We start from the raw sequence: 15,474 nt of genomic DNA, 5'->3' as shown, positions 1-15,474 counted from the left end.
ATTAATTAAGAATGGAGCAGACTTAATTAAAAGTGGGACAAAAGTTCGTTAGGAGCGGAGTTAATTAAAAGCTGCTTTAAAAGTTAATTAAGAGCGCAGGGAATTAATTAAAAGTTCATTAAGAGCGAGTTAATTAAGTGCGGAGTTAATTAAAAATTGATTAAAAGCTCATTAAGGGTGGAATGAAGTTAATTAAGAGGTGGAGAATAATTAATTAGAGGACTTAATTAGAAATTGTTCAAAAGTTCATTAACAACGGTGGAGAAAAGTTAATTAAAAGTCAGAAAAAAGTTCATTAAGAGTGGAAGGAAATTAATTAAAAATTGTTTAAAGGTTCGTTAAGGGTGGAATTAAATTAATTAAAAGTCAGAGAAAAGTTCATTAAGGGTGGAATTAAATTAATTAAAAATTGTTTAAAAGTTCGTTAAGGGTGGAATTAAATTAATTAAAAGTCAGAGAAAAGTTCATTAAGAGCGGGGTTAATTAAAACTGGTCGGGAGTTCGTTAATTGCGTCACTCGGGCTAATTAAAGCTAATTAGGGAGGCGGCGTGGGGGGGAGGGGCGGCGGGCGGGGCCCCTCCCCCACCCCGTGGGAACCGCGCGGGCGGGGGGGGAGGGGCAGTGAGGGGTGGGGGAGGGGAAATGAGGGGTGGGGGAGGGGCAGTGAGGGGTGGGGGAGGGGCAGTGAGGGGTGGGGGAGGGGCAGTGAGGGATTTAAGGGGTGGGGGAGGGGCTTTTTAAGGATATTTAAAGGGTGGGGGGAGGGGCTGCGAGGGTGGGGGAGGGGCGGCGCGGGGGGGAGGGGCCCGGGGGTGGGGGAGGGGCCGCACTCCGAGGGGCGCCTCAAGGTGGCCGCGGGTCCCCGACCCCCCGCGGGGGGTGGGGGGAGGGGCTGCGGGGGGTGGGGGTGGGGTGAGGGTGGGGGGTGGGGGGGGAGGGGTCGTGACCTCTGACCCCCCCGCCCCTCCCCCCCCCCCCCCCCCCCAGCCGCGTTCCGGGTCCATGGAGCCGCGCGAGGCCGCCCCTCCCCCGCCGAGGTCAAGGTGAGCCCGAAAATTGGGGGGGGGAGGGGAGGGGAGGGGGGGGAGGGGAGACCCCCCCCCCAAAAAAATAAACACACCGCGACCCCTCCCCCACCCCCGAATCCCCCCTCGGTTTTTTTTTTTAATTTTTTTTAAAGTTTTAAAAAAAGTTTTGGGGGAAAATGGGGGAGGGGGCCGGGCGGGGGGAGGGGAAATTTGGGGATTTTTTGGGGGTTTTGGGGGAATTTGGGGAAGTTTTGGGGAGTTTGGGGGGTTTTGGGGGGATTTTAGGGGAAATTCGGGAGTTTTGGGGCGGGGCGGGGGGGAGGGGCGGGACTGGGGAATTTTGGGGATTTGGGATTTTCGGGATTTGGGGAGTTGAGAATTTGGGAATTTGGGGAATTTGGGGAGTTTGGGATTGAGGAATTTTGGGGGATTTTGGAATTTTGGGGATTTGAGAATTTCGTGATTTGGCGATTCGGGAATTTGGGATTTTGTGGGATTCGGGAATTTGGAATTTTGGGAATTCGGGAATTTGGGGACTTTGGGGATTTGGGGATTTTGGGATTTGGGGATTTTTAAGTTCAGGGAATCTGGGATTTTTGGGAATTTAGGGATTTTGGAACTTTGGGAATTTGGTTTTTGGAGGATTTTGGGGTTTGGGATTTTGGAATTCAGGAATTTGGCATTTTGGGGATTTGGGAATTTGGGATTTTGGGGGGGGGGAAATGGGAAATTTGGATCAGGAACTCCAGGAATTTGGGGGGGTTTGGGGTGAAATTCTGGAATTTTGGGGGCGAAGAGGAATTTTGGGTGGGAAAAGGGAGATTTTGGGACAAAACCCGAGGGAATTTGGGTGGGAAAGCGGGAAACGGGGGAGTTTGGGCGGAATTTGGGGGAGTTTTGGGGTGAAAAAGGCGGATTTGGGGGGAATCCGGTTTTTGAGGGGAAAAAAATGGGGATTTGGGGTGAAAAAGGGGGAATTTGGGGCCGAATGTGGCGATCTGGGGGCAGAGTTTTGGGGTTAAAAGGGAGATTTTTTGGGAAAAAGAATTTGGGTCAGAGCCGGGAATGAAGGGGTTTAAACCCCGGATTTTGGGGGGCGGACTGAGGATTTGGGGCGGAAATGAGGAAGTTTAGAGCAAAAATGAGGAATTTGGGGTGGAAATGAGGAAATTCGGGGCGGAAATTTGGGAATTTAGGGGGAATTTGGGAGGGAGCTTGAATCCCCATTTTTTTGGGGCTTGAATCCCAAATTTCGGGGGCTGAAATCCCATTTTTAAGGGGCTCAAATCCCGATATTTTGGGGTTTAAATCCCAATACTTTTGGAGCTCAAATCCAACTATTTTTGGGGCGGGAATCCTGAATTTTTGGCTTTAATCCAAATTCTTTTTAGGGGCTTGAATCCAGTTTTTCGGGGCTCGACTCCCAGTGTTTTTGGGGCTCAAATCCCAGTTTTGGGGGGTTTGAATCCCAGTTGTTTTTTGAGGTTTGAATCCCGAATTTTTGGGGCTCCCATCCCCATTTTTTCGGGCTCCAATCCCGGATTTTTGAGGCCTCAAATCCCCTTTTTTTTGGGGCTCAAATCCTCAATTTTTGGGGCTCAAATCCCCATATTTTCATGTCTCAGATAGGTAATTTTGGGGCCTCAAATCCCGAATTTTTAGGGCCCAAATCCCCAATTTTTGGGGCTCGAATCCCCATATTTCGGAGCTCCCATCCTCGTTTTTTAGGGCTCAAATCCCCACATTTTTTTGTGTCTCAAATAGGGAATTTTGGGGACTCAAATCCCAAATTTTTGGGGCCTCAAATCCCAATATTTTGGGGCTCAAATCCCGAATTTTTGGGGCTCAAATAGGAATTTTTGGGAACTCTAATCCAGAATTTTTGTGGTTGAAATCCCGTATTTTGGTGCTCAAATCTCCATTTTTTTGGGGCTCCAAATCCCGAATTTTTGGGGCTCCAATCTCAAATTTCTGGGTTTCAAATCCCGATTTTTTTTTGGAGGCGCAAATCCCCATTTTCTGGGGTTCAGATCCCGAATTTTTGGGGCTCTAACCCCGATGTTTTGGGGCTGCCATCCCCGCGTTTCGGGGCCCGTTTTTGGGTCCGAACCCCCCGTTTTTGGGGCCTTTTCCTCTCCCCCCAGCACCTCCTGGAGACGCCGTTCGGGGTCGTGCACGCCTGGACCTCGGGGAGCCCCCGGCCCGGCCGCCCCGCCCTGCTCACCTTCCCGGACGTGGGCCACACCCCGTGCGTCCCCTCCCCCACCCCCGGGCCCCTCCCCCACTCCCCGGGCCCCTCCCCCAGCCTTGTGGCCCCTCCCCCAGCCTTTCAGACCCCGCCCCCACTCTTTAAACCCTCCCCCCACATTTTTGGCCCCGCCCCCACTCTTGTAGCCCCCACCCCCACCCTTCAGGCCCCTCCCCCCCACCCTTCAGGCCCCCTCCCCCACCCTTTAAAACCCTCCCCCCACTTTTTTAAACCCCTCCCCCCCGCCCTTCAGACCCCGCCCATTCCTCCTGGGCCCCTCCCCCGCCCTTCAGACCCCTCCCCCATTATTTGGACGCCTCCCCCCAATTTTTAAACCCCTCCCCCCCCCACTTTTCAGACCCCGCCCCCCTCCCCTTTTAAACCCCCTCCCCCCACATTTGCGGCCCCTCCCCCCACCCTTTCGACCCCTCCCCCCACCCTTTTGTGACCCCTCCCCCGCCCCCTCTGGCCCCGCCCCACTCTTACCCCGCCCCCCCTCTGACCCCGCCCCTCTGGCCCCGCCCCCCAGACGTCACGTGTTTCTCGGCGCTCTTCTCCCACCCCGAGATGGCCGAGATTTCCGGAAGCTTCCACCTGGTGCACCTGGAGCCGCCCGGCATGGAGGAGGGGGCGCCGCCCTACCCCCCCGGGTGAGGCCCCGCCCCCTCCCCCCACACCGGGACCGCCCCTCCCCCACCAAAAAAAAAAAAAAAACACGAAAAAAACAACCAAAAAAAAAAAAAAAAACCAAAAAAAAACCCCCCCCCAAAAAAAACCCCAAACAGCTCCCCAAAAAAACACACCCCCCACCCCCCCACACCGGGTGAGGCCACGCCCCTCCCCCCACACGGCCCCTCCCCCCACACAAAAAAAAAAATTAAAAAAAAAAACCAACTAAAAAAAAACCCCAAAAAACCCCCCCAAAAAACCCCAAAAGCTCCTCAAAAAAACCCCACCCCCCCACCGGGTGAGGCCCCGCCCCCTCCCCCACCGGGACCGCCCCTCCCCCACCGGGGAAAAAAAAAAAAAAAAAAAAACCAACAAAAAAAAAAAAAAACCAAATACACCCAAAAGCTCCCCCCAAAAAAACCCCACCCCCCCACCGGGTGAGGCCACGCCCCCGAATCCGCCCGGCCCCCGCCCCCACACCGCCCCTCCCCCACCATAAAAAAAAACCTAAAAATACCAAAAAAAACCCCAACCAAAAACAAAAAAAAACAACCAAAAAAAACCTGAATCTGCCTTGACCTCTGAGTGACCCCTGAGTGACCTTTGGCTGACCCCTTGACTGACCCCTGGGTGACCTTTCAGTGACCCCTGAGTGACCCCTGAGTGACCGCTGTGTGACCAAGGACCAACCAGTGACCTCTGACTGACCCCTCAGTGACCCCTGACCTTTGTGTGACCCCTTGTCCCCCTGACCCCCGGGTGACCCCTGTGTGACCCCTGTGTGACCCCGTGACCTCTGACCTTTCCAGGTACCAGTACCCGTCCCTGGAGCAGCTGGCCGAGGCCCTCCCGGGGGTCCTGCAGGGCCTGGGGTGAGCGGGGGAGGGGCTGGGGGGGGTGGGGGAGGGGCCGGGCGAGGCCACGCCCCCCCCGTGGCGAGCTGTGACCTCTGACCTCTGACCTCTGACCCCCCCCAGGATCCGCAGCATCGTCGGGGGTGGGGGTGGGGGCCGGGGCCTTCGTGCTGGCCAAGTTCGGGGTGAGTGGGGGAGGGGGAACTGGTTTGTACTGGTTTGCACTGGGAGGCACTGGGAGGGACTGGGAGGGGTTTGGGTTATACTGGGAGGGAGTTTAGGGGGCACTGGTTTGTACTGGGAGGCACTGGGAGGGGACTGGGAGGAGAAACTGGGGTCACTGGTTTGTACTGGGAGGCACTGGGAGCACTGGGGTCACTTTTGGGTCACTTTGGGCCGATTTTGGGGTCCCTTTTGGGGCAATTTTGGGCTTTATTCGGGGCTTATTTTTGGGTCATTTCGGGGTTTATTTGGGGTTTTCTTGAGGTTTATTTGGGGTTTATTTTGGGGTTTATTTGGGGTTTATTTTGGGGTTTATTTGGGGTTTATTTTGGGGTTTATTTGGGGTTTATTTTGGGTTTATTTGGGGTTTATTTTGGGGTTTATTTTGGGTTTATTTGGGGTTTATTTGGGGTTTATTTTGGGGTTTATTTTGGGGTTTATTTGGGGTTTATTTTGGGGTTTATTTGGGGTTTATTTTGGGGTTTATTTTGGGTTTATTTTGGGGTTTATTTTGGGGTTATTTGGGGTTTATTTGGGGTTTATTTTGGGGTTTATTTTGGGGTTATTTGGGGTTTTCTTGGGGTTTATTTTGGGTTTATTTGGGGTTTATTTTGGGTTTATTTTGGGTTTATTTGGGGTTTATTTTGGGTTTTCTTGGGGTTATTTTGGGGTTTATTTGGGGTTTATTTAGGGTTTATTTGGGGTTTATTTTGGCGTTTATTTTGGGGTTTATTTTGGGGTTTATTTTGGGTTTATTTTGGGTTTATTTGGGGTTTATTTTGGGGTTTATTTGGGGCAAATTTTGGGGTTTATTTGGGGTTTATTTGGGGCCAGTTTTGGGGTAATTTTGGGGTAATTTTGGAGTTTCTCTGTGTCTGATTTCAGGGTGATTTGGGGGTTATTTTGGGTCACTTTTGGGGTCATTTTGGGGCTGATTTCAGGGTAATTTTGGGGTAATTCTGGCATTTATTTGGGGCCAATTTCGGGGATTATTTGGAGTAATTTTGGGGCTTTTTGGGGCCGATTTCTGTGGAATTGTGGGGCCAATTTCAGGGTAATTTTGGGGTAATTTTGGGTGACTTTTGCCCGGTTTTTTGGGATAATTTTGGGGTATTTCTGGGGTTTATTTGGGGCTGATTTTGGCGATGATTTGGGGTAATTTTGGGGCTTATTTGGGGCCAATTTCAGGGTAATTTTGGGGATTGTTTGGGGACGATTTTGGGGTCATTTTTGGGATAATTTCGGGATAATTTCAGGGTTTCTTTGGGGCCGATTTTTGGGTACTTTCGGTTTTATTTGGGGCTGATTTTGGCGATGATTTGGGTAATTTTGGGGCTTATTTGGGGCCAATTTTGGGGTAATTTAGGGTTTGGTTTGGGCTGATTTCAGGGTAATTTTGTGGTAATTTTGGGGTTTCTTTTGGGATTATTTTGGGTAATTTTGGGTGACTTTTGCCCGGTTTTGGGCTCATTTTTGGGATAATTTCGGGGTATTTCTGGGGTTTATTTGGGGCTGATTTCGGGGGTTATTTGAGGTAATTTTGGGGCTTATTTAGGGCCAATTTTCGGGGTAATTTCGGGGTTTCTTTGGGGCCGATTTCGGGGTAATTTGGGGCTAATTCCGGGGTGATTTCGGGTGACTTCTCCCCCCTTTTCGGGGTAATTTGGGGGTCCCCAGCTGCTGCACCCCGAGGCCGTGGAGGGGCTGGTGCTGCTCAACCTGGAGGCCAAAGCCAAGGGCTGGATGGACTGGGCCGCCAGCAAGGTGGGCGGGGCCGGGGGCGGGGCCTGAGGGGGCGGGGCCTGAGGGGGCGGGGCAAGGGGGCGGGGGCCTGGGGGGGCACAAACCTGGAGGCGGTTTTGGGGTTTTTTTGGTGGTTTTTCGTTTTTTTTTTTGGTTTTTTGGTTTCTTTTTGGTGGGGTTTTTTTTGGGGGTTTCTTTGTTTGTTTGTGGGGTTTTTTATAATTTTTGGGGGGTTTGGGGGATTTTTGGGGGTTTTTGGGATTTTTTTGGGGATGTTTAGGAGTTTTTTTTGAGATTTTTATGGAGGTCTTTGGATTTTTTGGGGGAATTTTTTGGGTTTTTTTGGGAGGTTTTTTTGGGATTTTTGCGGGGGGGTTTAAATTTTTTTGATGATTTCATGGGTTTTTTTTTTTTGTTGTTGTCTTTTTTTTGGGAGGCTATTTAGAATTTCTTGGGTATTTTGGGGGGTTGTTTTCTGGATTTTTTTTCAGGGTTATTTTTTGTTTTTTTTTGGGGGGGATTTGGCGTTTTTTGTTGGGTTTTTTTGTGATAGATTTTTTTGTTGTTTTGGGGTTTTTTGGTTTTGTTTTTTGGGGTGGGTTTGGAGTTTTTTTGGGGTTTTTTGGGGTGGGTGTTTTTGGGTTTTTTGGGGTTTTCTGGTGTGTTTTGGGGGTGGGTTTTGTTTTGTTTGCTTGTTTTGTTTTGTTTTTGGGGTGTTTTTAATTTTTTATCTTTTTAATTTTTGGAGGGTTTTAGAGTTTTTTTGAGGGGGGTTTGGGGGTTTTTTTGGGGTTGATTTCTTTTTTTGGGGGGATTTTTTTGGGGGGGGTGTTTTTGTTTTATTTTTTTTCGCTGCTTTTTGTGACATTATTAGGTTTTTTTGTTTGTTTGTTTGGGGGTTTTTTGGGTTCTTTCGGGGTGTTTTTTTTTGGGTGGGGGGGTCTCACCAAGCCGCCCCCCTTCCCCCCCCCAGCTCTCGGGGCTGCGGATGTCGACGAACGAGATGATCCTGAGCCACCTCTTCACCCAGGTCCGGGGGGATTTTGGGGGGTCCCAAAGGGTTTTTGGGGGGATTTGGGGGCAGTTTAGGAGGTCCTGGGGAGATTTTGTGGGGTCTGAGGGGGTTTTGGGGGCTTTGAGGTCAGTTTGGGGGTCTCAGTGGGGGTTTTGGGAGGTTTGGGGGGGTCCCAAAGGGTTTTTGGGGGGATTTGGGGTCAGTTTGGGGGGTCCTGGGGGGATTTTGTGGGTCTGAGGGGGTTTTGGGGGCTTTGAGGTCAGTTTGGGGGGTCTCAATGGGGGTTTTGGGGGATTTTGGGGGGTCCCAAAGGGTTTTTGGGGGGATTTGGGGTCAGTTTGGGGGGGTTTTAGGGGGAGTTTGGGGGTCCTTGGCGTGTTTTGGGGCATCCTGGAGGGGTTTGGGGTCAGTTTTGGGGTCCCAGAGGGCTCCTGGCGGGGTTTTGGGGGGTTTTGAGGGGGCTTGGGGTGAGTTTGGGGGTCCAGGGGCGTCCTCGGGAGGTTTGGGGGTTTTTTTGGGGGGTCCTGGGTGGGTTTGGGGGGGGGGGTTTGGGGTGGGTTTGGGGTCAGTTTGGGGGTGTTTGGGGTTTTTGGGGGATTTGGGGGTTTTGGGAGATTTGGGGTTTTTTTGGGGGCATCCTGGGTGGGTTTTGGGGTCAGTTTTTGGGGGGGTTTGGGGTCAGGTTTTGGGGTCCCTCGGGGGTCAGGGGTCCACTCAGGGGTCACTCTGGGGGTCCCCAGGACGAGCTGGCGGCCGCCCCTCCCCCGTGGGGCGTGTCCGGGAGCACCTGGCGGGCCACGCCCAACCCCGCCCTGCTCTGGAGCATGTACACCAGGTGGGGGTGTGGCCTGGGGGGCGTGGCCTGCCCATGGGGGCGTGGCCTGCCCGGGGGCGTGGCCTGGCTCGGGGGGTGGGGTCAGGAGTGGGCGTGGACAAAAATCCCACCCAAAAATGGGCGGGGCTTGCTCCGCATTGATCTGAATGGGGAGTGGGCGTGGCCGCGGTGGGCGTGGCCGCGTGGGAGGGGCCAGTGGGGGAAGGGGCGGGGCTAAAGGGGGAGGGAGGGGCTAAAGGAGTGGGTGTGTCCTGGGAGGGGGAGGAGCCAAAAGGGGCGTGGTCACGGTGGGAGGGAACACAAAGGGGTGTGGCCAAAAGAAGAGGGTGTGGCTAAGGAGGCGGGTGGGGCCATTTAGGGGCGTGGCCATGGAAAGAGAGGGTGGGGTCATAAAGGGGCGTGGCCATGGCGGATGTGGGTTACAAAGGGGCGTGGCTATGGAAGGAGGGGTCCGAAATGGGCGTGGCCATCGAGGGAGGGGTCAGAAAGGGGCGTCGCTGCCGTGGGCGGGGCTAAGCCCAGGCCACGCCCCCCCCTCAGCCGCGGCGACCTGGGCCTGGAGCGGAGCGGGGCCGGGAGCCTGCGGTGAGTGACCTTTGACCCCCGAGTGACCCCCGCGTGACCTTTGACCCCCGAGTGACCTTTGACCCCCGCCCCCAGCTGCCCCGTCCTGCTGGTGGTCGGTGACTCCGCCCCCCCACGAGGACGCCCGTGGTGAGTGGGGGGCGGGGCCTGGCGGGAGGGGGGGCGTGGCCTTGTGGGCGTGCCCGCCCTGACCCCGCCCCCCCTCTCCTCGGCCACGCCCCCCCAAAGGTGGAGTGCAACGCCAAGCTGGACCCGACGCAGACGTCGTTCCTGAAGGTGACCTTTGACCCCTGGGTGACCCCGGGGTGACCTTTGACCCCGGGGTGACCCCTGACCCCGGCTGACCAATCAGAGGCCGCTTTCCCTTTGCAGATGGCCGACGGGGGCGGGCAGCCGCAGATCGCCCAGGTGAGGGGCGTGGTCAGGGCTGGGGGGCGTGGTCAGGGGCTGGGGGGCGTGGCCAGCGCTGACCACGCCCCCTCCCCGCAGCCCGCCCGCCTGACCGAGGCCATCAAGTACTTCCTGCAGGGCATGGGCTACAGTGAGTGACGGCAGCTCATTAATATGCATGAGGGATCATTAATATGCATGAGGGATCGTCAGTGTGCACGAGGGGTCGTTAATATGCGTGAGGAGGTCGTTAATATGCATAGCAGGTGATTAGCATGCATGACACATGGTCAATCTGCACCAGGGCTCATTAATGTGCATGAGTGGCTCATTAATATGCATGAGGGAGCGTCAGTCTGCAGGAGGAGGGGTTAATATGGGGTGGACAGTCATTAATATGCGTGGCAGGTCGTTAATATGCATGAAAAATTGTCAATCTGCACATGGGCTCCTTAATATGCACGGAGGGTCGTTAATATGCATCAGGATTCATTAATATGCAAGAGGGAGTCGTTGGTATGCATGAGAAATTATTAATTTGCAACAGGGCTCATTAATATGCGTGGCCAGTCATTAACATGCAGGACACATGAAGGGCGTGGCTTGGGGAGGGGCGTGGCTTGGATTAGGGGGCATGGCTGAAGGAAGGGGCGTGGTTTAGTTATGAATGGGCGTGGCTTAGAGAAAGGGGCGTGGCTTAATGCGAAAAGGCGCTGGTCACACAAAGGGGCGTGGCTTAATGGGGAGCAGGCGTGGTTTACATAAAGGGGCGTGGTTTAATGGGGAAGGGGTGTGGCTTGGAGAAAGTGGGTGTGGTTTAATCGAGGGGTGTGGCTTACTGGGAAAGGGGCGTGTCTCAGAGGGAAGGGGGCGTGTCTCACAGGGAAGAGGCGTGGCTCACAGGGAAGGGGGCGTGTCTCACAGGGGAAGGGGCGTTGGCTCAGAGGGAAGGGGGCGGTGTCTCCAGAGCAAGGGGGCCGTGTCCTCAGAGGAAAGGGGGCGTGTCCCCCAGAGCAGGGGGCATGTCCCTGGAGCAAGGGGCGTGTCCCCAGGGCAGGGGGGCGTGTCTCAGAAGGAAGGGGGCGTGTCTCACAGGGAAGGGGGCATGTCTCAGAAGGAAGGGGGCGTGTCTCAGAGGGAAGGGGCGTGTCCCCAGGCAGGGGGCGTGTCTCACAGGGAAGGGGCGTGTCTCACAGGGAAGGGGGCGTGTCCCCAGAGCAGGGGGCGTGGCTCAGAGCAAAAGGGGCATGGCTTAGAGAGGAAGGGGGGCGTGTCCCCGGGGCAGGGGGCGTGGCCCAGGGGGGGAGGGGGCGTGTCTGAGCGCGCTGTCCCCGCAGTGGCCGCGCGCTGTCCCCGCAGTGGCCGCCGCCGCCATGACGCGCCTGTCCCGCTCCCGCACCGGCTCCGTGGCCGAGCCCGAGCGCGGCCCGCAGCCGCACCCTCAGCGCCGGGGGCGGGGCCGCCACGCCCCCCGCCCCGCCCCCCCGACGGCCCCTTGAGGCTCCGCCCACCCTCCCCTGACCCGGGACCCCCCAAAAAACCTCTGGGACCCCCCCCCAAAATCCCCTGGGATCCCCCCAAAATTCTCTGGACCCCCCCCAAAATCCCCTGGGATCCCCCCAAAATTCTCTGGGACTCCCAAAATCCCCTGGGATCCCCCGAAAAAAATCCTCTGGGACCCCCCAAAATTCTCTGGGACCCCCAAGGAACCCCCAGGACCCCCTGGGACCCCTCGGGAGCCCCCAGAGCAGCAGGACCCCCCCAAGGATCCCCCCAGGACCCCCCGGGGACCCCTCCCCACCCTCCCCAAGACCCCCCCAGAGGCGCCCCCCCCCCCCCCGGTGGCAATAAAGGATCCAAGCATGCACCGAGTCAGGAGTGATACTGGAGCACTGGGAGGGGACTGGGAGGGAACTGGGAGGGAACTGGGAGGGAACTGGGAGGGAACTGGGAGGGACGGGGAGGGGACTGGGAGGGAACTGGGAGGGGACTGGGAGGGGACTGGGAGGGGACTGGGAGGGGACTGGGAGGGGACTGGGAGGGGACTGGGAGGGGACTGGGGGGGACTGGGAGGGAACTGGGAGGGGACTGGGAGGGGACTGGGAGGGGACTGGGAGGGGACTGGGAGGGGATTGGGAGGGGACTGGGGAGGGGACTGGGAGGGACTGGGAGGGACTGGAGGGACTGGAGGGACGGGGAGGGACGGGGAGGGGACGGGGAGGGACTGGGAGGGATTGGGAGGGACTGGGAGGGACTGGGAGGGGACTGGGAGGGGACTGGGAGGGGACTGGGAGGGACTGGGAGCACTGGGAGGGGACTGGGAGGGGACTGGGAGGGACTGGGGAGGGACTGGGAGCACTGGGAGGGACTGGGAGGGGACTGGGGGGGGGACTGGGAGGAGACAGGGAGGGACTGGGAGGGACTGGGAGGGACTGGGAGGGGACTGGACTCTGCCAGTCCCCAAATCGTGTCGCAGTCCTCGAAGAGGCGTTTGTCACCCAGAGTGCCAAAACAAACACCTGTAAAACCCTAGCCCTGCCTCGTGTTTAATGTGGTTTTATTCCCTATTTATGTCACCACAGAAAGCAAGGAAAGAATAAATGTGACAGGTTCCCACTCTTGCTGTGTGAAGGCTTGTTTTAAAGGCAGGCGTATCCATGATCTCCCACTCCAAGCTTGACTTTTCCGCTCCTTTTCCGAGCTCTTCTGCACTGGGTGTCCCGAGGAGGGCTGGGCTCCTCAGCCGGGGTCTCAGGAGCTGGTGCTGGTTCTGCTTTTCCTGAAGGTGTATCAAAGTGTGCTACCAGAACGATTGTTTGCTCCACAGGAAAGGTTTTCCTCAGTGACCATCGCTGCACGTACGTGCTTTAATTGTGTGACCAGACGGACTGAGGAAAGCCAGCAGCCACAGCAGATTTCTGTTTGGGCTGTGTCTGTGAGGAGCGGGATGTGTGCTGGAGAGGGTTAGGGTAAGGTTTAGGTTTAGGGTTAGGCACCTTGTATCTGGGAGATATCCTGATCCGTGCGGAATTTCAGCAGGCAGCCGGCCACTCCGGGCCACCGGGCCCTGGACAGGAATGATGCCCTTTCCCTGAGAAACAAAACTCACCAGGCAAGGTTCATGGTGTCAGGTTGTATGTAGGTTCTTTTGGGCTGTTCATCTCTATAGTGCAGGATTCCTCTCCTACACAGGTGTCAGCATCTGGTGCTAGCCACAATGACTCCATTTGGCCTGGAACTTACCGTCTTTAGAGCATCACTTTTTTTCCCAATTCACTCTGTGATCTCAGGCCCTTTTTAAATGTGTTCCACTGCAGTCTTAAAACTCTGCGTTTTCAGGGAGTATCCCTTCTGATTCTCACCCTGAAAGTGTTCCAAAAACCCCTGATATAGCCCTTATAACCTCCTTAGAATACCCTAAAATGCCCAGAATGTGCTGAGAAGCCTTCTAGAATCCCTTACATACCCTTAGAAGTTGTGGAAAAACCTTGAGAAAAACCTGCTCAGCCTCCAAGCCCCAGCTGTTGCTCTCAAACCCTCTGATGTCTTCCCTGCCTTTTTGCAGTGGGTCTTGTTGTCCTCTGAGGGTTCTGTCCTTGTCCTGCTGTGAGGGTTGTAGTCTTGTGCCAGCAGGAGGATTCCTGTCTGCTCCCGCTCTTAGGGTTGCTGGGTTGTGCTGCTGTTGGGGGAAAAGGCTGTTCTTTGGGCGGCTGGTTAGGGTGAGGCTAGGGCTGGGGTGAGAGGTGCTGCACCTGTGCCCTAACCCTACCTGGTACCCTGTGTCCTTTGCACCCCGAACCCTCAGTGGCAGCTCTCCACCTGTCAAGGCCCCCCCACCCACACGTCTGTGTGTCACCCTAAACCCCCCGTCATTGTCCCTTAGCCCCCTAACCTCCACCGAGCACTCTCCACCCGGGTAGGGGTGGTTTTTAGGGTGACGTTAGGGCTGGTGTGAGGGCTGCTTCACCTCTCACGCTCAGGCACCCCCCACTTTGCCCCTCGAGGCACCCCCTGCCCCTCTGCCTCTTTGTGTCACCCCCGAGTTCCCCACTGCAGCCTCTCAGGGTCTCTGTGCCACCCTGGAGCCCCCCCTTTGCTCCTAAAGGCCCCTTCTCCCTCTCAGCTGCCCCCATGCTCTGTGTCACCCTCCAGCCCCCTCCCCTCAGCCCGCAGCCCCTGGTGACACCCCGCAGCCCACAGACGTTGTCCCTACCTGTTTTATTTGGGTGCTGACCTGCTGTCAGGGCCGCACTGTCCCCGCCTTCCAGCTCCCACGAGCTGCTGGATGCCTCGTGGAGTGAGGGGCAGGGGATGGGAGAAGGGCGGGGTATAATTAGTACCATTCTCTACCTTAGTTAATCACACTTGAAGCTCCACTCAGTACTCACCAAGAAATAATTATGTAAGTTAACAACAAATTATGCAATTTATCTAATCACGCAACCTAAACACAAAGTTTTATTTCTTACCAGCGTCTGCCCTTTTAGTCCAAACAGTTGTAGCAAAAAGAAAACACTGTCATTTCTCTGAAGAGTTTTCTCCTACAGCAAGCCCCTTACCCCTCTCAAATTCAAGTGAGTGGAGCCAACGAGCTGCAGCTGCTCTGAGGGCTTTTACACCTGGTGGGATTTGCCCCCTCCCTCTTCCCACGTACTATGGCAACGAGAGGCGGGCCCCATCAGGGGTATATTAACCCCAGCCTTTGCTAAGGGGCTTCATTCCCTCTCTGGGATCTGCTAAGGTAAGAGCTCTCTCAGCTTATATCAGCTTGTTTGTCTGTGCAGGGGGAGTGTAAATGGTGACTCTGTGTTACTGCATTGTTCTTTGTCCTTATTTTTAGGAAGTAAAGCCATGTAGCGACGGTCAAGTTGAAGTGGGCAAGGTGAGCAGTGGAGAGAAGCAGTTGTTATTGCAGGGGTCTCAATTTCTGGTGCAACTCTAAGCCTCTGTTCTTGTTTGTGTGCCTTAGGCAATCTGCTCAGGTTACGCCTAGCCCCTGTCACCAACCGGCCGATGGACCAGGTTTGCTGCTCTTGTGAGCCCTGTGGAGGTAATGCAGGACCCTGTGATGAAGCCTTGAAATTTTCTATTTAAAGGTTGCTTCTGAGTAGCCCTCAGGAATGACCAAGGAGTTGTGGTGAGTCAGGGGGGTATCGAGGAGGAGCTGGGGTCTGCTCAGTTCTCAGCTGTGCTACATCACCTCGTCTCCTCTGAGACGACGGCGTCGGTCTCGGAGCACGGCCGAAGTGTGCGGCCCGAGGACCCAGTCACTCTTAGGAGGCGGTGAGTAGCAGACTTGTTGGGTTTTGGTCGATGTGCTGCTAAGATGATGCACTGATGTCTGGTTTTCTTTATCCTGACATACTAGGAGACGACAGCCCCGTGACAGCAGGAACCTCCCAGACAGCCTGGTGGCCTTCCTTTGCACCTGATGTGGATTCTCATTCCGGGACAGCCAAGAGATAAGTTGAGGGCTATGACTCACAGAGGGGATGGAAGGGGGCTGCTGCAACAGGACTCCCTGGGAGGGATTTTTGAGTCAGGCTTGGAGATGAGGCTATCCGGGACAAGTCGTCTTAAGGCCACACAAAAGCCAAGTGTCACTTTTGATCCCAGTGCTGTGGTCAGCAGGGCAGAGCAGTTCTGGTGTGTATTGTGTCACTTGTCTATTGTGCATTATGTGTTGTTTGGGTATCTCATGTCTTTTATCTTAGCCCTTTGAGTGGCCTGTCAGAAACCCGGGCATCATTCTTAGCATCTGTGATCTCTGCATTTCTTGGCTTGGCACCAATGCCATAGGACTTTTGTCTCAGGCTCTCTGATAGGCATGAGAAGCGCATCTCTCTTTAGGAGCATCTGGTCAGATGTCTTTGAAGGTCTTGTT

General features: G+C 55.1%; 1 protein-coding gene across 1 annotated transcript; it reads left to right on the top strand.

The window, feature by feature from the left end:
- The first annotated feature begins 643 nt into the window (after positions 1 to 643).
- On the top strand, positions 644 to 11,111 carry LOC135288826 (protein NDRG2-like). The gene is given in 17 exon segments (XM_064402213.1): positions 644 to 650; positions 989 to 1,044; positions 3,174 to 3,276; positions 3,807 to 3,927; positions 4,756 to 4,818; positions 4,924 to 4,939; positions 4,941 to 4,985; positions 6,700 to 6,786; positions 7,739 to 7,795; positions 8,521 to 8,615; positions 9,156 to 9,200; positions 9,276 to 9,306; positions 9,345 to 9,476; positions 9,573 to 9,608; positions 9,690 to 9,741; positions 10,950 to 11,007; positions 11,009 to 11,111. Coding segments are annotated over 17 exon segments (1,107 nt in total).
- Positions 11,112 to 15,474: the final 4,363 nt, after the last annotated feature.

This window comes from Passer domesticus, chromosome 36 (genome assembly GCF_036417665.1).
Source record: "Passer domesticus isolate bPasDom1 chromosome 36, bPasDom1.hap1, whole genome shotgun sequence".
NCBI lineage: Eukaryota > Metazoa > Chordata > Aves > Passeriformes > Passeridae > Passer > Passer domesticus.
The sequence above is the reverse complement of the archived record's forward strand: the minus strand, read 5'-3'. Positions and strand labels throughout refer to the sequence as shown.